The following is a 26,917-nucleotide window of genomic DNA, read 5'->3' on the forward strand; positions in this document are numbered from 1 at the left end:
CATGGTGCCTGTCCAATTGAGGAAATGGAGTACAACTTGGTGGAGAAATGGAACATAATAAATAGATTGAGAGTGAAATAGAGTAGATTTGCTAAGGATTAGCACATAGTGGTAGCTGAGCCAGGGGTGGAAGGGGTCAGCTGAGAAATGAAGCAAATTTTACATTATCCAACTGGACCTCCAGAGAAATAAGGGCCGGAATTTTACGCCCCCCCCCCCCCTTCCCAAAGAGCAGGAGGGTGGGGGGGGGGGAAATGGAGCGGGAGGCTTGGGGGTCCTTCCCAACCCGTTCCCGCCTCTGCTGCCACTTTACACAGGGCTGTGGCGACAAAATATGGCCCACCCACCCCAGGCCAATCAAGACCCTTAAGTAGCTCTCTGATGGCCCACCTAAGAACAATTAAAGGCCTGTAGACTGCAAAATCCAGTCCGGATCCCCAGGCCAGGCAGAGGCGGGTTCATCACCGACTTTTCAGTTGGTGGATGGCTCCCATCCGCCGAAGGAAAAATTCCAGCCAAGGGCTTATCTGTTCAGTGCCAGGAAAGTAGACACAAACATTTGATGGCCCTGCCCTCGTTTTTCTGGTGCTTAAGCCTCCAATATGGCAGTCAGAAAGTGCACGCCTATTACAAGCCAGAAGTGTGCTACCCACCATATTAGTATAGACAAAAGAAAGGTGTCCAGAGCCCAGGCTTGAAACAGGCACTACACCCTTTACATATGCAAATAAAGAGTGTAATTCCTGTTTTTCATTCTGCATTATTTGGGTTACCCTGAGGCAGCCAGCACCGGTGCCAGCTTTGTTCCAGGAAACCAGGTTCATATGTGGCTTAATGGGCGGTCCATAAAAAGACTGCTGTGCACCACGACAAAAAGGAAATATTTTCAAATATACATACCTGAAAATGAAAGCAAGAGGAGTAGGAGTGCACTCCATGGTCAAACCATGTGGGCAACTGCTGGCTGCCGCACACCCTTCCCGATTGCAACCTAAGTCCTCCAGTTGCAACATAGGAACAGGAGTAGGCCATTCAGCCTGTTGAGCCAGCTTTGCCATTCAAAACGATCATGGCTGATCATCCACTTCAATGCCCTTTTCCCACACTATCCCCATATTCCTTTATGTCATTGGTATTTAGAAATCAGTCACCCTCTACTTTTGACATACTCAATGACTGAGCTTCCACAGCCCTATGGGGTCGAGAATTCCAAAGATTCACAACCCTCTGAGTAAAGAAATTTCTCCTCATCTCTGTCCTAAGTGACTTTCCCCCATATTTTGAAATTGTGTCCCCTGGTTCTGGGCTCCCCAAACAGGAGAAACATTTTACCTGCATCTACCCTGTCTATCCCTTTAAGTATTTTGTAGGTTTCAATGAGATCACCTCTCATACTTAGAAACTCTAGAGAATACAGGCCCAGTTTCCCCAATCTCTCTTCATAGGACAGTCCCACCATCCCAGGAACAAGTCTGGTGAACCTTCTTTGCACTCCCTGTATGGCAATAATATCCTTCCTAAGGTAAGGGGACCAAAAATGCACACAGTACTCCAGGTGCGGTCTAATCAAGGTTCTATAAAATTGAAGCAAGAGTTCACTACTCCTGTACTCAAAGCCATTAGCCTTCCTAATTGCTTGCTGCACCTGTATGTTAGCTTCCAGTGACTTACTGACGAGGACACCCAGGTCCTTGCCCCTCCCCGTCCAGTTGCAACCTCTGATCCCTAATCTCAACCTCAACACACCTGACCTCAACTTCAACTCCCGATCAACACCACTACCCTCCCCAATACTGGCCACCGCTTGCTTCCTCCTGGTCACCTCCCCCTCCCCCCCACCCCAAAACCCCTCACATCTCTTGGAGCACTGGGCTGCAGTCCTGGAGGGTGAGAATTGACCTGCAGTGCCAGTGCCACTTTTCTCCAAATGGTGCAAGTAATATTTGTTGTAGGGTACTTAACACAGATTCCCAACAGTCTGTCTATCCTCTGCTCTATTTCAATGAGGAGGTTTTGCAGGTCCGACTTACTGAAGTTGTGCATTCTTTCTTACGCCTCTGTACCATTCCTGTCCGTGTCCCTTCTTTGGCTGCTTCTGCCATCTGCTGCTCTGGAAAACATTCTTTAAAGTGGCGCAATAATAATCATGAGGCAGTCAGTCCACCTATCTGACCATGAACTGAGTGAGTTAAGCACATTGCTACTTACCTACTGCTCCAACAGCCTGCTGTGCAATCTTCTACCAGAATTGCCTTTTTTAAAGGATGCATTACAATTTCCAAGCACACCAGCACATTACTCTCATTTAAATGTGTTCTTTACTTCTATGCATATTAACTGGTGCAAACAGATGAGCTAGCCATCAGCAAGCAGGTGCAACCCATCCCACATTGGTGAAAATATAATGTACTGCAACTTACATTTTTTCCAAATTGTCATATTGGGCCAAATTTTACCAGCCCCCCAAGATCAGGGGTCATGGCGGGGATGCCCGGATATTACCTCTGGGGGAACCCACCAAGGGCCTCGACGCTGGGAAGGCCCCGCCTCATTTTACCGGCAGCAGTGAGGCCTCAGGGCGGCCCCCCCACCACTTGGCAAAAAACTTAATTTACATATTAAAATCAATGCTAATAAATGAATAATTACCTACCTCGTCGCGGCAGCCGTCCCATGCCAATATTCCAGCCGGTTGCCAGAAGTTCCGTTCAGAGATCCAAGGCGTAACACTGGCGGGGGAAGGGTGAAATTTTTAGGGCAGGAGGAGGGAGCAGGGAAAACTCTGACTATTGGCTGAGGGGATGGTGGGAAGGGGTTGAAGGGCAGAGGTAAGGAAGTTCGGGGAAGAAGGTTCAAGTTGGGAAGAATAGTTTTTTTGGGTGGAGAGTGCCATAAATAAATTGTGTGGTCATTGCAGAGTTGGGAGAGGGGCTTTGAAATTTTATTAAATTTTTCTATCTCATTGTAACATACATTTGTCTTTAAAAATTAAAATTACCTGTAAGGCATGAAGCCCTTTAAAAATGGTGCTGGCGCCTGCGCAATGGCGACAGACACCGTTGCCAGTGATGAAGCGCCCGGGCCCTCTATGTCATCAGGGACGGGTGGTCCGTCCCCTCCATGTTAATAAACCGCTTCGCAAAATATCGCAGCGGCTCCGCAGTGCATGTTTCGTGCATGCGCCACGCACTTTTTGAAGCTCGCTGCTGAGAACGGGGGCGAGCTATAAAAATTCAGCCCATGGTATCATTTTATAGTTAAGTGTAGTTGTGTGCCCCATTTAAGGCAACATAATCTAATTAAGTTCATACACCGATCAGGTAAGAGGCTACATACATTTTATCCTGAATTTTTCACTTTGGGACACACCCCATTTTCTGCTTGTTCCATTTTCCGCTGGCATTTACAGTGGACAGCAAAAACACTTGCCCATTTTCGGATGGGCATATTTAAATGAGGGGTAGTGACTATATACAACTTATTTTCCTGTTATTACCATCTCTGTTGTGCCCAGGCATGTTCTTGTTTATATAAAACAGACATCCAAGGTTGCCAGGTGGCAATGAATTTAAATGGCCCAGCAGATACTTTGTAAGAATTTGCAGAAAACCCATTTCCTGCTCGATTTTGGTGATTTTTGTTATATTATGTTTTTATTGCAGTTGCAGCTCTGCGCCTTATATTACAAGGCTACTATTTATGCTCTCTCTTCTAACACAATTGCAAGATACTTTTCACTAGGAATTTGCCTGTATCTTTTTTTTTTGGAGGAAAAGGAGAAGCATTGGAGGAATGCCAGGCTATACCCACAGTGCATGACACCTTGCTGTCAGTACTACCATACCAGAATTTATGGACATAGGTACTCCTACCCAAGTTGTCCCAGAAGCAGTACTTGCAGAAGTTGCACTTTACAAAGGAAACCATCAGTGAATTTTGCCACATGCTGCAATTTGTCCTACAGCCCACCTTCATCACAAGCACAGCACTACCTGTAGCTGAGAATGCAACAGCTGCCCTAAACTGTTATGCTACAGGGCCATTTCATGTATTGTAGAGAAACTCCTCTGTTCCAACCAAGTCTGCTTCTCTGTTTCTCAAATTGTCCTCAGTTTTGCTATTTAACTATTTCGCCAAACTAAAATAAAAGAATCAGAAAAATAAGGAGTGAATTTATGACTTTAAAATGACTACTGAATTACATCTGCATAACCTGGTGCCATAAAGCCCCATGATTCCACGCTGTTTCACCTGAAGACGATGTACATGGCCACACAGCCTCAAGTAGATTTTCCATGTGTTACAACCGACCACTCCAGTCAAAGCCCCCAATCAAAATATACGATTCTGATTGTGGTGGGAGAAACACACTGATAATTCAATCCCGTCGCTCCACAGATCGCCTAACATATCATTGAAAACTTTTCAAATTGAAGAAAGACCCAGCCATCATGTACCATCTATTAACCCCCGAATGAGGCTAACCAAACCAGGTGTCTTTAAATCAACAAATTAACTCTTTAATTAGAAAATTAAATTCTTAAACACTATGAAGATATTAACAACATTTAAAATAGAAAAAATTAGAGTCCTTGCAAATTTACAGTCCAGTGTTGCTTGAAGTCCTCACAGAATGTTGCTTTCCTTCTCCAGCGAATTTCAACAATTAACGACTTGCAAACACTTTCAACAGAATCAATCTGACTTTAGAGTTTTTGAGGGATAATAATTAAACAAACTAAATTCCTATTCCTTCAGTTTAAATGGCTGAGAGCTCCTTTTCCAGGTGCTGACACCACAGCTGTGCCCTCTGTCTGTGTTGGAACAAACTGTCTTCAACTAAAAGCCAGTTCAAAACTGAATTGTAACAAATGTATCACATGAGACTCACTCCCAGTGGCTGTATCTATGGTAACGAGAATGCACCCTTTGAATCACAGTCTCCAAATGGCTGTTTCTAAGGCAATGAAAATGCACCTTCCGATAACTCCTGAAGCTTGCTGGTTCTTAAAGCAATACTGATCCTTTGCAAGCCTTAAAGGCAAACTGCATATTCCTGAAAAAAAAAACTACAGGACCATGACACATGGCATTGCCAAAGAATAGGTCAGGACATGGCGCAGTTTCTGATGTTTACTGAGGTCATGTTGCTGTCTAAATGAGTCAGTGGTTCACCTATTGGTGTAAACAGCAAATCTAATGAAGCAATATATCAGAGTTGAGGAAACTTTATTTTATATAATATATCTATTGATGTTGAAAGATCAAAGTTCCATAGATAAAATATTTGCAATAACATTTACTTAACATATGCAAAACTTGTTTTCAAGGTTTCCTCCTCAAAACCTCTTGTACCCAATTAATTACATTAAAGTTTTTTTGCTTCCACCTTACAGGATGACGTTGTAGTATTGGCTTAAAACACAAGTACTTTATTTGCTGATTTGTTTGTTCTCTTCTCAACAATCTCTGTTTTTCTTAGTTACTTACAGGATTAGAAAATATGTTTTTCTCTTTCTTCCTACAATTGATTTGTAATGCAAAAGAATTTTTTCCCACTGTTGTCTGCCATGACCAGAACCTGACCAACTGATAATTATGCCTTGGCCCAAACCTGACTGGCTGACTCTGGCCACAGTCTTCAAGGTCAGCTTCAAAGCTTGTTATGAACATTTTCTCTGGCTAAGGAGTATATCAGCCCACCTTAATAACACAAAAAAATCTCATCCTAGTCTGTTAACTCAACAATTTGTATTCAGTAGCAGAAACTATATAACAAAAATTTACATGTTAGTTGTTATTTATACATTTTATGCTTCTGTCACAGTATATTCTGAATATTGTAGTCCTACAAAAGCAGGATAAAAACTTCTGCACACATAATTCATTTCTCTTCTGTATACACACACACACACACACACACACACACGGATCGGAGGCCCATAAAATGCTAGCGGGTGCAGGCCCCCATGATGCCGAGGAGGCCCCGCTGTATATTAGCAGCAGCAGCGAGGCCTTGGTGCGGCGCCACCGCCCCCACCCCACCCCCCGGGTCACTTGGCGGCAGGGCCTTCATTAAAATATGGAAATGAGGTTACTTAAAATGCAAATGAACTTACCTGCTGCCGGCGGCCGTCCCACACCGATTTTATGGCCACCGGCCACAACTTGCGTATTTTCGGAACTCCGTATGGAGTTCCAAGGCGAGACACTGGTGGGGAGGGGGGAGGAATAAAATTATCAGGGTGGGAAGTGAGGGGGAGCAGGAAAAACAATCCTTATTGGCTGTGGGGATGGTGGAAAGAGGTTTAGGGTCAAAGGGAATAAAGGTCAGGGCGGAAAGGTCGTGAGTGAGGACTCACTTTTTTGGGGGGGATGGGTGCATAATACTAGTTATTTATGCATTGGGGGCGTGGGAGAGGGGATTTGAAGTTTCAGTAAAATTTTATTTTAAATGAATTGAAACTGTGTCACTTAAAAAATTTAAATGTCACTGAAGGGCTTCAAGCCCTTTAAAAATGGCGCCAGCGCCTGCACAGTGGTGCTAGACATTGTTGCCGGGGACGTGGCGGCCGCCCCCTCTATGTCATCAGGGGCAGCCGCTCCGCCCCGTTCATTTAAATGAGCCCCCGCGCATAATACCACGGGGGCTCAGCGGCGGCACTTGCGTGTCAGAAGCCGCCAACTTCACAGTGTGCCGCCACACTGATATAATTCAGCCCACACTCTCTCAGGCAAAATTTTTGCAGGCATTTTGAATATTAATAAATCAATATTATGAGTAGGCTTCGTGAATTATTCTTTTCAGGAAGTGTAGTTTTCTATGTGTTATGTTATGAATATTATTTCTTGTTACATAGTCTTTCTTGAATAAAGAAGAAAAGTGGTGTATCAAAACAGAAAAAAAGAACTTGAATTTATGGTGAATTGGAGAATATTTTATAACAGGAGGAGTTATATATTTGGTAATGCATGATATGTATTATAATATAGTTAATCTGCCATGGCATTGCTTACTGACAAAAACTATGTCTTCTTTAACTGACTTTCTGCTTCTTTCCCACTCTAGTATTTGTATAATTTTCTTTTTTTCTATCTTTTATCTTTGTGTGTGTGTGTCTCTCTGGCTATACTGTTTTCTATCATAATATCTCACTTATTTCACTTTATTTCTATCTCATTCTTTCTGGGAGCCTCTTTCACTGTTTCATCTCTCTTTTGTATGTCTCTGTGTGGCTTCCTTGCAAGGTCCTTCACTGATATACTCAATGGCCCGATTTGCGGTTAGTGGTGATGAACATACTAACAGTTCATTACACTGACATTTGCCCATGGCTGTTCTGTGGGCTTTGCACACCACCCTCTGCAGGGAATTTGGGACCTGTGTGAACAGGGCAAGCAAAGATGTGTCTCCTGAATTAATCAGATGGAAGAATCCTTACTGAGATGAACAAAGTCTGAATCAGGAAGTGTAAGATAGAATATTTAATTCAAGGCCAAATCATGAATGTAAGTGAAATAAAGAGAGGGAAAGATAAGATGAAGAGATAAAGGAGATAGAAAGGAAAAGTTAAAAAAAATAATCTTTTTAACTCCAACAATAATTAAAATTTGAAAAAATGACTGGGAAAAATTAGAAATGTAATTGGATTTGAGCAAGTGAAAGGGGGGGAAGAGTGGGAAGAACAACAAAAGAGAAGGTCTGTGATAGGGTGGAGGGCAGGAGAGATTAAATAATATAAGGTTCATGGTACAAGGCCAAATGGGACAAGTAAAGTAACAAAAAGATGTGTCTAGAGGAGGTGTGAATGGCAGGATCCTTAATAACTGTTGTCCGAAAGCAAAAAAAAGGGAAATAAGAGAGAAACGGAGAAAAATAAAACCAGTAAAGAAAAACAAAACAAAATGGGTGTCGGAGGTTATGATCTAAATGTTGAGTCCAAAAGTCTAAAGTGCCAGATGAAAGATGACATGCTGTTCCTCAAGCTTGCGTTGAGCTTCATTGGAACATTGCAGCAGGCCAAGGACAGAAAGATCAGAGTGAGAGCAAGGTGGAGCATTAAAATGACAAGTGAATTGGAAGCTCAGGGTTAGGCTTGCAGACTGAATGGAGGATTTCCACAAAACAGTCACCCAGTCGATGATGGGTTTCTCCAATGTAGAGGAGACCACGTTGTGAGCAGCAAATATAGTATACTAAATTGAAATAAGTTTAAGTGAATTGCTGTTTCACGTGGAAGGACTATTTGGAGCCTTGGATGGTGAGAAGGGAGGAGGTAAAAGGGCAGGTATTGCATCTCCTGCACTTGCATAGAAAGGTGCAGTAGGAAAGGGACGGGGTGTTGGGGGTAATAGAGGAGTGACCTAGGCTATTGCGGAAGGAATGGTCCCATTCGGAATGTTGAAAGAAGTGGGGAGGGAAAGATGCGTTCGGTGGTGGCACCATGCTGGAGGTGGTGGAAATGGCGGAGGGTGTTCTGAATACTGAGGCTGGTGGGATGTAAGGTGAGCAATAGGGGAACCCAATCATGGTTCTTGGAGGGAGAGGAAGAATTGAGTGCAGAAGGGCATGAAATTGAACGGCCACAGTTGAGGTCCCCATCAATCATGGTGTGGGGGAATCCTCAGTTGAGGAAAAAGGAAGTCATATCGGAAACGCTAGTATGGAAGGTTGCATTGTCCGAACGGATGCAACGGAGATGAGAAACTGGGAGAATGGAATAGAGTCCTTACAGGAAGCAGAGTGTGAGGAAATGTAGTCAAGGTAGCTGTGGGAGTCAGTGGGCGTATAGTGAATATTGATTGATAGCCTATCTCCAGAAATGGAGTCAGAGAAGTCAAGGAAGGAAAGGAAAGAGTCAGAGATAGATCCTGTGAAGGCAAGAGAAGGCTGGAAATTGGAAGCAAAGTCAATGAAATTTTCCAGTTCAGGGCGAGAGCAGGAAACGGCACCAGTACAGTCATCAGTGTACCAGAAAAAGAGGTGAAGCAGGGGACCTGAGTATGATGGGAACATAGAATGTTCCACATAGCCCACAAAAAGGCAGACATAACTAGGACCCATGTGGGTACCCATAGCACCACCTTTTATTTGGAGAACGTGAGTAGAGTTGAAGGAGAAGTTGTTCAATCTGAAGACAAATTCAGCCAGGCAGAAGAGCGTGGTAGTGGATCGGGACTGGTTGGGCCTCCGTTCAAGAAAGGAGCAGAGAGCTCTCAGACAATCCTGGTGGGGGATAGAGTTGTAAAGGGATTGGACATCCATGGTGGAAAGGAGATGGCTAGGGCAAGGAAACTGTTTAAGTGAGAGAGGGCATTGGAAAAGTCACGGATGTAAGTGGGAAGATATTGGACAAGGGAAGAAAAAATAGGGTTGAGATAGGAAGAAATCTATTCAGTGGGGCAGGAACAGGCTGAAACAGTGGGTGCACCAGGGCAGTCCTGTTTGTGGATTTTGGGAAGGAGGTAGAAACAGGTCGTTCAGGTTATGTGAACAATGAGTTTGGAGGCCATGGAGGGAAGATTTCCAGGGGAGATGAGATCAGTGAATGAGTGTGTCTGCTGTATACTCATTTGCATATAATCTGGAGGGGAGGATGACCATTTGAATATACTTATCTCATGCTTTTCAAGGGATATGGGGAGTGGGTGGGAAAGTGGAGTTGAAGCCCAAGATCAACCATGATCATATTGACTGGTGGAGCAGGCTCAACGGGCCATATGGTCTACTCCTGCTCCTATTTCTTATGTTCTTTCCCAATTTTCTTTATTGTAATTATACTGGAACCAGTGATGAGTGTGCCAATACCATAATTAATTTTTCTGAATGCATATAGTGTCACTTGGTACCAATCTTCTAATCCCCATAATTTGCAATTCATTAATCTCCATGTAGTCTACAGATTGCACTGCATGTGAAGTGTGAAAGATGTGAAATACATAATGATAATATAAACTATTGAATTTAGCTTATAAATAAGAAGGCTTTACAGAAGCTGAAAGTCCAGTTTGGTCAGTCAATTCACAAGATGTAAAATGTATGGGAATGTAAGAACCATAGATCAATGGGGTTTAGAAAGTTGGCATGAACTGACAAGAGCACTTGGTATTTCTACTTACTGATCCAGCATCCACAACATTTTGAGAAAGAGAATTCCAGATTTCTACTACCCTTTGAAAAAAATGTTTCCTGATTTCACTCTTGAATCACATAACTAAACTCTAAAATAGTACCTGTATTTTATGGTTTCCTTCACCAGAGAAAATAGTTTTGTCTGCATGTACCCAATTGAATCCTTTTATCATTTTAAACATTTCAAATAGATCACCTCTCAACATTCTAAACGCAAGGGAATACAAGGCAAACTTATGCAACCTGTCCTCATAATTTAACCTTTTAAGCCCACGTATTGAATTTGCTCCATACCCCCTCCAAGGCCTGTGTATCTTTCCTGAGAAGCAGTGCCCAAAACTGAATACAATACTCCAGATGAAGTTTGACTCAGGCTCTGTACAACTGAAACATAACTTCCAGCCCTTTGTATTCCATCCCTCTTAAGATAACGTCCAACATTCCACTAGCTTTTTTGATTAGTTTTTGTACCTGAGCACTAGCTTTTAAGTGATTCATGTACCTGGACACTTACTCGGTGATTGTTGAAATTCAAAGTAGATAAGCTTTGTCACTGACCACTTTCATCTCCGGGTTCTGAAGGAATTCGATTAAATGATTCTGAGACCCTTTGCAGATATTTTTCGGAGTTCACCGTACTCAAGACAAATGCCAAAGGATAGGAAAATATCAACTGTGTCTCCAATCTTCAAGAAGGGCTGAGGGATGCATCATAAAATTATAATCCTGGAAGCCTTACCTACAGTGTTGGAAAAGTGAAAGTATTATGAGGAATAATATAAGGGAACATTTGAAGGAGCATAAACTAATCTGAGACAGGCAGCATGGTTTTAGAAGTGGGAGGTCATATTTGACTAACTTTTTGGATTTGTTTGAAGTGATAACAGACCTAATAAACAGGGGAGAGACGTGGATGTTATCTACCTAGATCTAGGAAAACATTTGATACTGTCCCACATAATAGACTAATACATAAAGTCCAACCCAATGGAATAGATGGTAATGGATCAACAAATGGTTGGTCGGTAGACAACAATAAGTAGTAGTGCATGAGCAGTATTAGGTTGGGCAGGGAGTTACCAGTGGAGTGCCACAAGGTTCAGGGTTGGGGCCACTGTTTATAATTTTTAAAAAGGGGTTGTGTCCAAAATGTTCAAATTTGCAGAAGATACCAAATTAGAAGCAGTGGCAAATGTGGAATATTAATGTGTATAAATTCTAAAGAATCTTGACAAGCTCAATCACTAAGCAGAGAAATGGCAGATGCAGTTTAAATCAGGGAATTTTTAAAAATCTAATCATGAGATGTGAGAGTCACTGGTAAGGCCAGCTTTTACTGTCCATCCATAATTGTCCTTGAGTAGGTGGTGGTGAGCTGCCTTCTTCAACCACTGCACACCATGTGCTGTAGCTACACACACAGTGCTGTTAGGAAGGGAATTTGGCCCAGTAACAATGAAGGAATGGCAATATATTTCCAAATCAGATGGTGTGTGACTCGGAGGGGAACTTGCAGGTGGTGGTCCCATGCATCTGCTGCCCTTCTTCTAGGTGGTAGAGGTCATGGGTTTGCAAGGTGCTGTCGAAGGAGGCTTGGCCAGTGGTGGAAGTAATGACTGCTTAAGGTGGCGGATGGGCTGCCAATCAAGCGGGCTGCTTTGTCGTGAATGATGTTGAGCTTCTTGAGTGGTGTTGGAGCTGCACTCACCCAGGCAAGTGGGGACTATTCCATCACACCCCTGGCTTGTGCCCTTCAGATGATGTGCCGGCTCTGGTGAGTCAGGACGTGCGTTCTTAATGCAGAATTCCCAGCCTCTGACCTGCTCTTGTAGCTACAATGTTTAAATGGTTGGTCCAGTTAAGTTTTTGGTCTTTGCTAACTCCCAGGATATCAACATCCTATGGGTTACCATTGACCAGAAACTGAACTGGAGCAGCCACGTAAGTACTGTGGTTATAGGAGCAGGTCAGAGACTTGGAATTCTGCGGCGAGTAACCTACCCCCTCCAAGCCACACACCATCCTGACTTGGAAATGTATTGCTGTTTCTTCACTATCACTGGATCAAAATCCTGGAACTCCCTCCCTAACAGCACTGTGGGTGTACCTGCACCAGATGGACTGCAGCATTTCAAGAGGTGGCTCACCACCTTCTGAAGGGCAATTAGGGATGGGCAACAAATGCTGGCTTTGCCAGTGATGCCCACATCCCATGAACGAATAAAAAAAATGACGGTGGGGGATTCAGCAATGGTAATGCCATCGAACGCCAAGGAGCGATGGTTAGATTTTCTCTTGTTGGAGATGGTCTTTACCTGGCACTTGTGCGAATGTTACTTACCACTTATCAGCCCAAGCCTGAATCTTGTCAAGATCTTACTGTATGTGGCCACACACTGCTCCAGTGTTAAGGAGTTGCAGATGGTACTGACACTGCAATCATCAGCGAACATCCCCATTTCTAACCTTATGATGGAAGGAAGGTCATTGATGAAGCAGCTGAAGATGGTTGGGCACTAGGACGCTACCCTGAGAAACTCCTGCAGCAATGTCCTGGAGCTGAGATAATTAGCCTCCAACAACCACAAAGATTTTCCTTTGTATTAGGGGGTATGGCTCCAATCTGTGGAGAATCTTCCCCTTGATTCCCATTGACTTCAATTTTGCTAAGGCTCTTTTATGGTACACTTGGTCAAATGCTGCCTTGATGTCAAGGGCAGTCACTCTCACCTCAGGTCTGGAATTTAGCTGTTTAGTCCATGTTTGGACCAAGGCTGTAGTGATGTCTGGAGCTGAATGACCCTGACAGAACCGAAACTGATCATCGGTGAGCAGGTTGCTGCTGAATAAGTGTCACTTGACGACCCTTTGCATCACATTGCTGATGATTAAGAGTAGACTCATGGGGCAGTAATTGGCGGGATTGGACTTGTCCTGCTTTTTGTGAACAGGACATACTTGGGCAAATTTCCACATTGTCAGTTAGATGCCAGTGTTGTAGCTGTACTGGAACCGCTTGGGCTAGGGTCATGGCTAGTTCTGGAGCAAAGTCTTCAGTACTATAGCTGGGATGTTGTTAGGGCCCATAGCCTTTGCTGTATCCAGTTCCTTCAGCTGTTTCTTGCTATCACATGGAATGAATCGAATTAGCTGAAGACTGGCATCTGTGATGCTGGGGTCCTAAGGAGGAGGCTGAGATAAATCATCCACTTGATACTTCTGGCTGAAGATGATTGCAAATTCTTCAGCTTTGTCTTTAGCACTGAATGCTGGGCTACCCCATTATTAAGGATGGGGATGTTTGTGGAGCCTCCTCCTCTGGTTAGTTGCTTAATTTCCACCACCATTCACAACTGGATGTGGCAGGACTGCAGAGCTTTGATCTGATCTGTTGATTTTAGGATCGCTTAGCTATGTCTATAACATGCTGCTTCTGCTGTTTGGCATGCATGTGTTATAGCTTCACCCGATTGACACCTCATTTTTAGGTATGCTTGGTGCTGCTCCTGCATGCTCTCCTACACTCCTCATTGAACCAGGGTTGGTCCCCTGGCTTGATGGTAATGATGGAGTGAGGAATATGCCGGGCCATGAGGTTACAGCTTGTGGTTGAATACAATTTTGCTGCTACTGATGGCCACAGTGCCTCATGGATGCCCAGTTTTGAGCTGCTAGATCTGTTCTGAATCTGTCCCATTTAGCATGGTGGTAGTGCCACACAACATGATGGAGGGTGGCCTCAGTATAGAGACAGACTTGGTCTCCACAAGGACTACGCGGTTGTCACTCCTACCAGTTCTGTCATGGACAGATGCACCTGTGACAGATAGATTGGTGAGGATGAGATCTAACCGTTTTCTCCCTCGTCTTGGTTTTCTCACCACCTGCCATCAGCCCAGTCTGGCAGATATGTACTGCAAAGGCTTTTTTTTCCAAAAAATATATTTTATTCATAAAATTGTAAAAGCACATTACACAACAGTTCAAATTTGACATTACATAAAGTGAAATACAGATCAATTTCTTTCATTACATTATGTGGCACTCTGGGCTGAATTTTGTGCCCACAGCAGGGCTCCCAGTTCTAGGCCAAAAAGGCGGAGGGAATCCCGCCTTGGCCAGCTGGTGCTCCCAACACCCCCCACCCCCCACCCCACACGCTCCCTGCTCTCCATGCGGTTCTATGGTGCCAGGACAATCAACAGTTTGGCAACAGAATCCCCATCACTTTAAAGTCAGGGATCCTGCCTCAGAGCTGCCGGCCAATTAGAGGGCTAGCAGCTCAGTAGTATCGGCAACACTACTGGGAGCGATGGCCACTGCCAGTACTGCAGAGGCCTTGGACCCAGGCCCAGCACTGGCAACTTGAACTACAGGTAAGGCAAGGTGGCTTTGCTGGGGCCAGGGTAGGGTAGGGGGAGGGTGGGCAATGAGTACAGTGGGAGGGAGTTCCAATAGGGTGTTGTTTGCTAGCAGGGGCCCTCTGTGGGCCACAGATTGCCCACAGAGGAGGGCCGCCCCCAGCCTGCAGGGGAGGTCACCTATTTTTACTAGGCAACCTCCCTGCCTGGCGGAGGCCCACCCTAGTTAAATCCCAGAGGCGGCAGGAAGAGGCCCTTAAGTGGCTGTGAATAAGGCTCTTAAGGCCCTCAATTGGTCTCTGGGTGGGAAGGCTGTCTTCAGCCTATCCTGCCCCTGACAAAATTGCGTTGCAACGGGCCCTCCGCCTACTGCTTCCCATCACAATTCTATGGGCCCCCTACCTCTGAAACCATCTTGTGGGGGCGGGCACATAAAATTCAGCCCTGTAAGTGTACTGAAGCACCTCAATTACAGGTTATATTTACAAGGTACATTTCATGTCAGACAATCAGCCCGAGGTGTTTTACATGGATTCCAGCCCCTCAGTGTAGTACGACGGGAGGCCCTTAGACAGTGACCTTTACCCATTGAGCCTTTGCAGCAGCTGCCTCAAGCTTTAGTGCATCCCTCAGCACTTAGTCCTGGATCTTGGAATGTGCCAGTCTGCAACAGTTGGTCTTGGACAACTCTCTGCACTGGAAGGTTTCGAGTGAACAAGGTGCATCTTTTACCAAGTTGAAGGTCTCCAGCAGTCGTTGATGTTTATCTCTGGGAGCATCCCTGGGAACAGCCCGTAGAGCACTGAGTCCTGTGTTATGGAGCTGCTCGAAATGAACCTTGATAAAAACCACTGTATTTCTTTCCAGACATTCTTTGCCAAGGCACATTACAGAAGGCGATGGGCGACTTGAGGACAGTGTGTGGTGGTGTTGAGACTCCAGGTGTGCATTAAGGATCTGACTGGGAGGGTCAGCCAATCTATGTCTTGGTGCTTGTTTGAAAGTTCTGGCGATGAGGCATTCTGCCAAATGTCTGTGACAGTCCTCTCAGGGAACCTTCGACAGGCTGCACCATCTCCTTTTCCCGTAGGGCCTTGACGTTATTTACAGACCACTGCCCGATGGACTTGCGTCAAAGTTTTTTTCTGCACAAATGTTTCCATGACAGACAGGTGTAATAGCATAGTCCAACAGAATGGAGCATTCCATAGTAATGTGGCCAGACCCATCCTTCACAACACTGGGAACAGATAGAACCTCAGCATGTCCTTCAGGACTTGGCCAGTTTGGTCAGTAGTGGTGCTACCAAGCCACTCTTGGTGATGGAGATTTCAGTCCCCCCACCCAGGGTACATTCTGTGCCCTTGCTACTCTCAGTGCTTTAGTGGTGTTCACCATGGAGGAATACTGATTGATCAGTTGAGGGAGGGCGGTAGATGGTAATCAGATATTTTTCTTGCCCTTATTTGGCTTGATGTCATGAGACTTCATGGCGTTCAGAGTAAATGTTGAGTGCTCACAGGGCTACTCCATCTCAACTGTATACCACTGTGCCACCACCTTGGGTGGATCTGTCCTGCTGTTGGGACATACCCAGGGATGGTGATGGAGGAGTCTGGGTAAGGTAAGATTCCATGGATATGACTATGTCAGGCTATTGCTTGACTAGTCTATGGGACAGCTCTCCAAATTTTGGCACAAGTCCCCAGATGTTGGCGAGGAGGACTTTGCAGGGTTGACTGGGCAGGGCACGCCTTTGTCTTTTCTGATGCCTTGGTCGATGCCAGGTGGTTCGTCTGTTTTTTAAAAAATTCTTCTTTGACTTTTAGGGTGGCGCAGTGGCTAACACCGCAGCGGCTAACACCGCAGCCTCACAGCTCCAGCGACCCGGGTTCGATTCTGTGTACTGCTTGTGTGGAGTTTGCAAGTTCTCCCTGTGACCGCGTGGGTTTCCGCCGGGTGCTCCGGTTTCCTCCCACAGCCAAAGACTTGCAGGTTGATAGGTAAATTGTCCATTGTAAATTGCCCCTAGTGTGGGTAGGTGGTAGGAGAATTGTAGGGAATGTGGGATTAATGTAGGATTAGTATAAATGGTTGGTTGATGGTCAGCACAGACTTGGTGGGCCGAAGGGCCTGTTTCAGTGCTGTATCTCTAAATAAATAAATTTTCTGTAGCAGTTTGATCCAACTGAGTGGCTTGCTATGCCTTTTTAGAGGGCAGTTATGAGTCAACCACATTAATGTGGGTCTGAAGTCACATATAGGCCAAACCAGGGAAGGCCAGCAGATTTCCTTTCCCTGAAGGGCATTAGTGAACCAGATGGATTTTTGTGACAGTCCAGTAGTTTCATGAACATCATTACAGAGACTAGCTTTTTATTCCAGATTTATTAATTAAATGAATTTAAATTCCCCCAGCTGCCGTGGTGGGATTTGAACTCATACCCACTGCATTAGTTCAGGTATCTGAATTATCACTCCAGTAATATTACCATCAAGCTACCTGAAATGTAATATTGAGATTTGACAAAGGTAGGTTGATGTGGATTATGTGCCAAATGGGAATGTACTAGAGTGGGACAGGCCACTAAAGCCATCAGCACAATGTTCCCAGACAATTAAAAAAACTAACAGAATATTGGGATGGATAGCAATGGGCATAACGTATAAATCCAGAGAGGTCATTTGAAAACTGTATTTGGTCCTGGTGAGACCACTTCTGGACTGCTGTGTACAGTTTTGGTTTCCCTATTTCAAGAAGGATATCAGTTGTTGAAGGGGTACAGAGAAGGACTACGCAGTTGATCCTAAAATTTTAGGGAATGATGAATGAGGAAAAATTGAAAGATATCTTTTCGCAAGAGAAGACTGACAGGGATATAAGTATTTAAAGTTATGAAAGGTTTGGACAAATTGGATTCAAGTAAGCTCCTCTGTCATGTACAGAATTTGAGTACAAGTGGTCCTATTTACAAATTAAGGACAACAAGAGGCAATAGGAAATGCAGGAGAAACATTTTTACTGAAAGAGTCCTAAGTATGGGGAATACAAATTCCTGGCACAGAGACTGGAACAAAAAACTTTAATGGGTTTCAGGAAGGAACTAGACAGGTTATTGTCATTCAGGATTATTATAAATTCACCAAGGCAATCAATCCTGTGAAGGGGTGGGTTAGAGAAACTGAAAGTCTTTTCTTGCCCTACACTGTTACGGATTAATATAAACCAGCCTTTTTGTGGATGATTTTTTAAAAGCTAAATGCCCTAAATAAATACTTGGATGGGAGATTTCCAAGAAATAACAGGTGCTATGAGATTTATCCAAAATAGTACCTATTTATTTTGTCAAAGTATTCTTTGTTCCAAAATACGTACTTTTTAACAATCTACTATAAAACCTAGCTGTTTTTCTTTGTCCTATCCACTTAATCTGGCCAAATCTCTTTAAATGCTGTTGATTCTGCCTAATACTAACCACATGTTTATATAGCTAGGAATTCTGAACAAATTTTATATTATTATACTGGATGTACTCTCCTCCATGTCAATTATAAACAGTCTAAACTTCTAGGGAATTCTACAGATCTCCACCCTTCACCCACACACAACCATTTTCATTCATCATCTTCTGCTTTCTATTGCCAAGCTATTTTTCTATCCCAATATTTTTTAAATGTCCCACATGCAGAACTTTACCAATTGCCATCTGAAAATCTTAATAAATTGTAATTTATTTTATAATCTTCATATGGTAACTTAATAATTTCATAGAATTTCTGAAGATTTGTTGGCCTCTTATTTCTAAAACCAAGATTGACTACCTAAGGCCTCAATGCCCTTTAGATAAATACTCCAGCCTCTTGTAAAATGCTGTTGAACACTTTAGTCCCTGTTAATATTATACTTAACAGGCTTGTAATTACCATAAATATTAGGATAATATTCACCATCCTCGAGTCCTCCACTGCAGCCCCTAATTTATCATATCCAATTTTACACCACATTAATCAGATAGGTGGTCACATTAATCTGCTGAACAAAGGAAATAAAATACATTTCAAGGTATGCTGTCATTATTATTAAATTATTATTGAAACCAAATAAACACTTTGCACTCATCATTCTGCAAATACGCTGTTTACACATTTGCTTAGGGACTGATCAGTTACCATTGAAAAGAGCTTGGAAGTGGTCATCACTTCTGCTTTACTTAGGTTCCAATCAACTGTGCACAGGCACCAATTCAAAACAGTAAGTAAAGAAGAATAGCTTACATGATGATAGCTGCTGCATAGAGTTTTCTGCAAACGATTGGGGTTCATCAGATACTATCACTGAAATCAAATCACTCACTGGTGAACTGAGACCCGGAAGAATTTTCACACAATCCTATTTTCATCAGAGCTGCCTAGAAACATTTGAATTCATAAGAGATCATGGGGAAATAATTGATTAAGGAACAATAATGGGGACAGGGATCCCGATACATGATTAATCCACACCCGTTCATTGCAATGCTAGCAGCATGCAAACTTTGTGCTGCCTGCTCATTATAATAATAGCATGCAGCTTAGTGCTAAATGCCCTGTTGAGAGGCTGCACACCTCAGCAGGGGGCCTAAGTTCATGTGAGGCTCGCACCACTTAAAGCTAGCCTTACGCTATTTAAAGCCAGCCTGTGCCTCTTAAAGGGGAGGTGCATTCTGGCTGCAGCTGGTGCTGGAAGTTACTGGGGAAGAGTCTCTGAATAGGAAGAAAAGTGCAAATGGCACAACAGGGCAGAGAACATGCTCCAGACTTCTCTTATGTAGCACTGGAGGCCTTGATGCAGCAGATGGACAGGAGGAGAGAGGTCCAGTACCCACAGGGGACCAGCAAGCCATCCAGGCAGGCATAAGAAGGTGGTGGGAGCAGATGCAGGCAGTGTAACCCCGAAAATCTGGATGCAGTGCAGGAAGAAGTTTAATGACCTCACACAAGTGATCAAGGTCAGTGAATGCATCATCAAATGCCATATTGTTGCAAATAAAGAAGGGGAAGAAAGATTGAATTAAGAGAGGAAAGAAAAAGTAAGGACAGAAATCTCATCATTAAAAAGGTACTTATGCTGTTAAATACTAGTCCAAAGTTTCTGCAGAAAGTTTAATTGGCAATTAATACACAAAAGATGCCATTTAGCAAGGCTAAATTATCCAGCAATTTGTGGCAATTCGCAATTCATGGGGCATCTCTTCCTTGCTACAAGTTGCTAGACGATTTCCACATTGATAATGGTGTGTGCATTAAACTCGGCATTAAATTTTGGCAGCAAATTCTGGGCCAATGATTTTCAGCTTGGCCAGGTTTAAATTATGCACCGCTTTAAACATTTTTTATGTTATAACTTAAAAGGCAACATAACAATGGCGGAGGTACAAGAGAAATCCTTGTAGAGAGGTAGGATGTACCACCATTTTATTGAAGATAGAGTATACTACCTTCCTTAAGTATACTATTAGCTGGATAACTTTGGACTGGTAACTAGTCTTTCTTAATAGATTGCAATATCTCACAATATCTTGAGATAATTTTCACTTTCAGGGTGATCAACTTGAATCTATTCATAAAATAGATTAAGTAACGTGATGATGAAAGTGGTTGAGAGTCAGAAAAGGCAACCCTGAAAAACGTATATCAAAGAAAGCTAAATACCTGAGTAAGAACATGGATTCTGTCCCTCATTAAATATTCCACAAATGAGAAAAGATTTAAATAGTAACTATTTCATCATGAAGCTCAAAAGCTAGCACTGCACTGGTTTATTTCAAGTGTTCTAACTGCCATTATGTCCAGGCACAAGTGACATTGCTATTATGTAGCATAGAAAACCAGTGACAAAATTCCATCAAATAAAATAATAGCTTGTCTTTTTTTCTACTTAATTTTATATAAATATGCTACAAAGCTCCATCAAATAGGCAAACATAGTTGTACAATATTTCCAATTAAAACAGAGGTATAAACCCACTAAGTTTTTTTTGCTTTTTTTTACAGGAAATGCACAGAATCTATAGGATAAAAATTGCTTATTTGTAATCTTTGACACCTGCAATACATGGGGCAAGTTTAATCTTTTATTCAATAAGCAGAAGATTGTTTTGCCATTTTTGACATCACTGACGAGGGGGAAAACACTCCAACTAAGAGCTGTGTTCATGACAAAAAGAGGAATGATAGAGGGAAAATAAGAGGTAATTTATGTAACTGCTCACACTTCATGTGCAAAAGGATGCAGTGCAATTTTGATTTACAGTAGCTGTCAGTGAAGACTTTAAGACTGATTTATTTGAACTAAATTGCTGATTTGTAGAATCAGTTAATTTTATAAAATACTGAGTAAATATCTTTCAATTTCTTTTTCAAAACAAGAGGGTACCAATCAATCAATCATAACAAGCTACATGCACTGGATTCTGTGACTATTTGTTTATTAACTGTTTCTGCTGCATACCTTCTAAATATAATACAGTTGGCTAGCCTTGATCTTAAAACTTGACTAAAGGGTACAGATCAGATGAGAAGACTGTTCTCATTTGTACTATTTATGTTAAAGGGAAAGTATATTCTATTAATCTGACACACAATTGTAAATTATATAAAGGGAGATAGATGTACACTTACCAGTGTCCTTCAGTTGCTCAATGTTACACTGCTTTAAGGTTTGAAATTGCTGGTTCACAGCAGTCTGAGGGAGTAGATATTTTCCATAAAATTCCCCGAGCAGAAATATGGAATTCTAATCCATCAAAATCAAAAATAGGAACAGTAGACTATGGGCAGCCCTCCTGAAACATTGTCAATAAGTCAGAAATTTATGTTACTTCAAGGGAGGGCTGCTCAACATGAACGAACTCCTCCTCAGGTGCTTCCATTTAGTTTTAACGTGTATAAAACAAAGCAACAAAGGGCCACTAGAAGAAATCAAAAGTGTACAAATATCTTGGTTTTGGAATATATGATAATTTAGTAGCAACCTCTGCCCTTTCATTTTATTCTTAAAAGGATGGGAAATTTAAAAATAAATTAAACAAGCTATTAACAAATAATAATATAGTAATTGCTCTTTTTCTCCTGCACTTGCAGTGACCATTATTCTTGCAGCAAAACAAGACAATGTTAGATATGTTAAGGGACAAAGCTATTTTCCTTTACAATTGAGATATTATTTAGGAGATTTTGAGGTAAAACTCATGGTAGGGCAATGTAGCAAGAAAACTATTTGGCATAAGTATGGCTTGTTCCCTGTGAGCTGGAAGTTGTTCCTTTTCTGCAACCTGTTCTGACAAGGGTTGTGAGAGGGGGCTTTAGGCCTAACTGCAATAAAGTACCAACTGAATTAACCAGCCTTGAGCTGATATAATTCTCCTTGGATTGGTAGAATGTTGAACAAAAACAAATGATTTACAGGATAAATCAACCAAAAAAAGATTGGATTAATGAATCTTCTCAAGAAATTCTTTGGAAAATAATGCAATGCAATGACTGGAATAGCAAATTCTATCTGTCATCTGTATTTATTTCTCTCTCAATCTGGTGTCAATTGGGCTCAAGTCACGGTCTAGATAATGCAAGTCTGGTATTACAGACACTTTTCATTTTACCATATCCCAAACTCAGACAGGAATTGGTAAATGGTAAAACCCTGCAATCTGTTAGGATGTCAGTTATCTCTCCTGAGAAAATACCAATATTTCAGTTCCAAAAATTCCAATGTTTCCTTTTCCAGCAAGAGCAAATGATGATTTATTAGCATTTGAGATTGCTTTGGGGTCCTTGTGTATGAGTTCCCCCCCCCCTCCCTGCCACCCCCCAAAAAGACAAAGCTTAACAATACTACAATTCAAAAAATATAGCTCCATACAACATTCAATTATCCTGCAGAAGCTTAAGGTATCATTTTGCAGAGGTAGTCTCACATCATTAAATTACCAAACATAAAAGCTGAACCATTAATTTGATCTCGATCAAGATAATAATGTTTTTCAAAGAAAGAAAGACTTGCATTTATATAACGCTTTTCATGACTATGGGACATCTCAAAGCACTTTACAGCCAATGAAGTACTTTTGAAGCGTAGTCACTGTTGGAATGTAAGAAACGTGGCAGCCAATTTGCACACAGCGAACGCCCACATACAACAATGTGATAATGACCCAATAATTTGTTCTTTTGTGATGTTGATTGAGAGATAATTATTGACCAGGGCACCAAGGATAACTCCCCTGCTCTTTTTCGAAATAGTGCCATGGGATCTTTTACATTCACCCAGGCAGGCAGATGGGGCTTCGGTTCAATATCTTATCTGAAAGACGGCACCTCCAACACTGCAGCACTCCTTCAGTACTGCACTGGAGTGTCAGTCTTAATTTTTGTGCTCAAGCCCTGGAATGGGACTTGAACCCAGAACCTTGTGACTCGGAGGTGAGAGTGCTACCAATTGAACTATAGCTGATGCTTTAAAATTAAAATAAACTATAAATAGTTCATTAACTCTACAAATAAAATCCTTGCGATTGCCAACTTTATTGTAAACCAAATGCAAAAACTATGGGCTGCAAAATTGGGTGCTGTAGCACCTGTAGTTTTGGTACTATGGGTACCATTTCGGTTTCAAAATGGTGTCCGTGCCATGTGTGCAACTTCCAGCGCAGCACATGCTGGGGAGGTCAGTAGTGTGGGCATTTGGACTGTATGCCAGAAGTGTGCAAAGTAGGCAGATCGTGACGTCAGTCAGCTTATAATGTTGATTTGATATCTGGGCTCCAATTTTCGATCCCACCATTCCAACTAACACCCTCTTTTAAACATACACAGCTGAACATGTGTTCAGCTGCAGGAAGAACCCCCTACCAGTGCTATTTAAAGAGATTGTCAACTACTCTTAAATTAGATGCTGATTAATTTTACTGGCTCTGTTTGAGTCTGTAGAGGTGCTTGGTGATTTGCAGAGTTGTTTAAAGTTGGTGAAGTTGACAGGGAGTGGTGATGCATGTGGAAAAGGTCTTGGTTTTGACTTCAAGGTCAGACCACTTGCTCCAAGTCATGGGTGCTGTAGTTACCATCCCTCTTGGCCTGCAGCATGAGGGAGTTGGAACAGAGGCAGCACAAAAGGGACAAGCTGCTCTTAGAGGGAGGAGGAGAACGGCTCTCAACAGGAGACCTTATCTATCCTGGGCCTTCCAGGGGCATTTCCCTTAACTCAACCTAAGCCAGGAATAGTGTGTGTGTGTCGACTCCATTTTACGAAGGATGTGCTCACGGACATCTGCCATCTTGCATGCAGATCTACAATCTCAGAACCGGGAAAGGATGCCAGTGGCTGTGAAGGTAACCATGGCAGTGAATTTCTTTGTGGTGGGAGCTTTCCAGGCTGGAGCAGTCAACATCTGTAACATCTCCCATGTTTGCTGTCCACTGCTGCATAAGGGAGGTGACTGACGCTTTTTATGCCAGGAAAGGGAAGTTCATTGTCTTCCCTCTGAGCAGAGAGATGCAGACAGAGCATCACGTGACTTTGGCAGGATAGTGGGCTTTCCCATGGTGACATCAACTGTTCACACCTGGATTTGCGGGTGCTGCATTTAAATGCTAAGATGTACTGCAACTACAAATGGTTCCACTCCCTGAATATGCCATTGGAGTGCGACCATGCTTGGCACATCATGCAGGTGAATGCCCACTATCTTTGCTGCAGTCATGATACATTTATTCTGCACCAGTCTGCTGCTCCCTCAGTATTTAAGCCACCGCGTCACACCAGAGGGTGGCTGCTGAGCGATAACGGCTATCACACTGCTACTTCCACTGCCCCCATCCCTCCCCTTCCCCCCAGGGCAGTACCTCAGCAATCCTAGTAAGCTGTTGGAGCACAGATTGCTGGACTGCTCTGAGACCCTGCAAGCTCGTTTGGGTATTGGTATCTGCAGCCATGATGCCAGAAGTCTGAGTTTGCATGGCAGCAAGCTGTGCTTGCATGGCAACAAGCTGAGATTCCATGACCACAGTCTGAGCTTCCACTACAACACTGAAACATTGGATAGTTTCTGCTTGTGCTGCAATGGAAGCTGAGACATTGGCCATCAGACGCTGCATCATGGTTGGGTCTGCAAGTGCTGTCATGAAGTTGAACACACTTCCACACTGGAAAACATGGGCAGCATGCTCTGTGCAAAGCCCTGTGCCAAGTTGGTGCCAGACTTCTCTATGCTTCTTGACTGTGACAGCAGGCTTTCTGGCAAGGCACCAATGCATCAAGCATTTCATTATGCCTGTTTATCAACTTTTTTCTGTTTTTTCTGTATGCTGCCCCATCGAACTCCTCATCTGAGTTCCCTACAGCAGAACCCGTGTGCAACCTCAGCTACCAGGGAGCTGACGCGCTATTCTTTCCTCTGTCCTGGCTGCAGGCCACTTGTGCCCGGTGACCCACCACAAGCAGATCCCGCCTCTGTCTTACCCTTCTAAATTTATGCCAGTATCTGTGTTGGTGGTTGCAAGTGTGAGATTGGGTGATGGTGTTTCTTCATCAGTGTCCTGTTCCTCTTGCAATTCAGGCTTGACCAGGTGGCAGCTCTTGGGCATCTGAAAGGAGAAAGGCATAAAATAGAGTTGCAGTGAGAGAAGCAGGGAAAAGCAAGAAATACATGCTTACACTATCTGCAGCTTGTAGAAGGCATTGTGGGATGAGGGGGAAATGGGATGTAGGAAGGTGGATTAGATAGGAACATACTGTCTTCTATGGTTTCAGCCCCATCGCTGGCTACGGTCTCAGTCGTGGCCGCTCCAATGATTGCCAGTACCATCTCCTCCTCCATGGAGGTGAGGACATGCAGTGATTCCTGTCCTCATCAGTTAGGTGCTGCCACCTACAGTTATGTGCCACCTTATCCTGCAAGAGAGAGGGAAGTGTGTCAGTGAGTGTGGTGCAATGTGTTCGAGTGATGTGCTTGTCATAGTTGAACAGCTGGTAATGTGTGCAAGTGCGAGCTTTGTAGCAGTGTTAAGTATGTGAAGGTGAGGTGAGGCTATGAATTTTAGGTATGAGTCGTACTTGGTAGAGAATGTTGGTAGATGAGTGAAGGGAGAGGGGTGGTGAATGGAGCAATGTGTGAGGCTATTGCTTCATTCTCTTTCTGAATCTGTTTTGACTCTGATTCACCCTATTATCCTCTCCAGTGTTCCTCTGTTTCCTTAACCAAAGAGATTTGAGGTTTGAGAAAGGGATTAGATGGTTGATCCCATTGTTCACCAAAGTCCTAGATACCCCATTGCCCTCCCTATGCTGTTATTAGTTCACACTTTCACCAACTTGCAGGGCAAAAAAATCTTGCACTGAAGAAAAAAGGCTAACTAACAGGACGCATTGCAAGATTCTCCGCTCCAGCAAAATCTAGGTCATTACGAAATGAAGTTTGTGAGATTAAGAAAATATGGTTCACAAACCTCTGAGCTTTCAGTATAGTAAGGTATTGCCATTTACAGAAAAATACTGAATATTTGCCATTGAAAATAGTCAACGAGTCCGATCTATGAGACAACCTATGAGATTTAGAGTGATTTTCTCTCTTTTTCCTCAGAGGTACAACTAACAACAGTTTTGGACTTTGAATCAGAACATTCTGACGTAAGGTCACAGACCTGAAACATTAACTCTGTTTCTCTCTCCACAGATGCTGAGTATTTCCAGCATTTTCTGGTTTTATTTCAGATTTCCAGCATCCATGGTATTTTGCTTTTGTTTTGGATTTCGCATGCTGAGTTAATCTTTACAAAAGTGCAAGCCACTGGAAGAGAAAGCTATGTTTATAGGCAGCATTTATCCTTGTCTGCAGGAGATGGGTAGTTTAATAGTGTTTTTGTCAAGCAGCCTTGGTGTATAGAATAACCTAGGGTTTAACTACTGATGCTAAAGATCTTTGAGCTGGTCAATCAGATCTTAATTCTGGTCTCCATTGGAGAGATGAGTGTGTTTGGAGCTTAAGGAAAAGATGAACACAAGTATAAATTGGCTCAGTAACAAACTTTCATTTACTTGAATTTTTTTTGTTTTTGTGCTCCACATCCACAATCGGTGACCAGTTTAACTTCAAATCATGATGCAAAAGTTAAAGCCAATAAAAACACAATAGTCAGCTAGACACCTTCATTGCTTTCTATTTCCCTCCTGGTGTTTGATAAAGTGTCTACCAAAACTCGTTTTCACAGCCACATCTCCTTCCTCAGTGATTGGCTCCAGCTCCAACTTATTCCACGTGGATTCCAACTGAAGTTTCATCCTTCATGTTTTGATTCCACCCAGGATTACAGGTATCTCCGAGAAATGCAATGTTCCTCGGACTGCTGCTCTCACCACATCCTGAGATCCACACTCAGTGCCGTGCATCGC

General features: G+C 43.0%; 1 protein-coding gene across 6 annotated transcripts in view; it reads left to right on the forward strand.

Annotated features, from left to right (window-relative positions):
- Positions 1-26,917, forward strand: part of metap1d (methionyl aminopeptidase type 1D (mitochondrial)) — a 185,487-nt gene that overhangs the window by 88,575 nt on the left and 69,995 nt on the right. Inside the window, exons 8-9 of one of the 6 annotated variants that reach the window (XM_068035411.1) lie at positions 15,361-15,435; positions 16,323-16,386. The exons of the other annotated variants lie outside the window; for them this stretch is intronic. Of the exons in view, the coding sequence (XP_067891512.1) occupies positions 15,361-15,427 (67 nt within the window). The 3' untranslated portion in view covers positions 15,428-15,435; positions 16,323-16,386. Of the gene's footprint in view, positions 1-15,360; positions 15,436-16,322; positions 16,387-26,917 lie in introns of those variants that run through there. 6 annotated transcript variants of the gene reach the window in all.

Source organism: Heterodontus francisci, chromosome 7 (assembly GCF_036365525.1).
Source record: "Heterodontus francisci isolate sHetFra1 chromosome 7, sHetFra1.hap1, whole genome shotgun sequence".
Lineage (NCBI taxonomy): Eukaryota > Metazoa > Chordata > Chondrichthyes > Heterodontiformes > Heterodontidae > Heterodontus > Heterodontus francisci.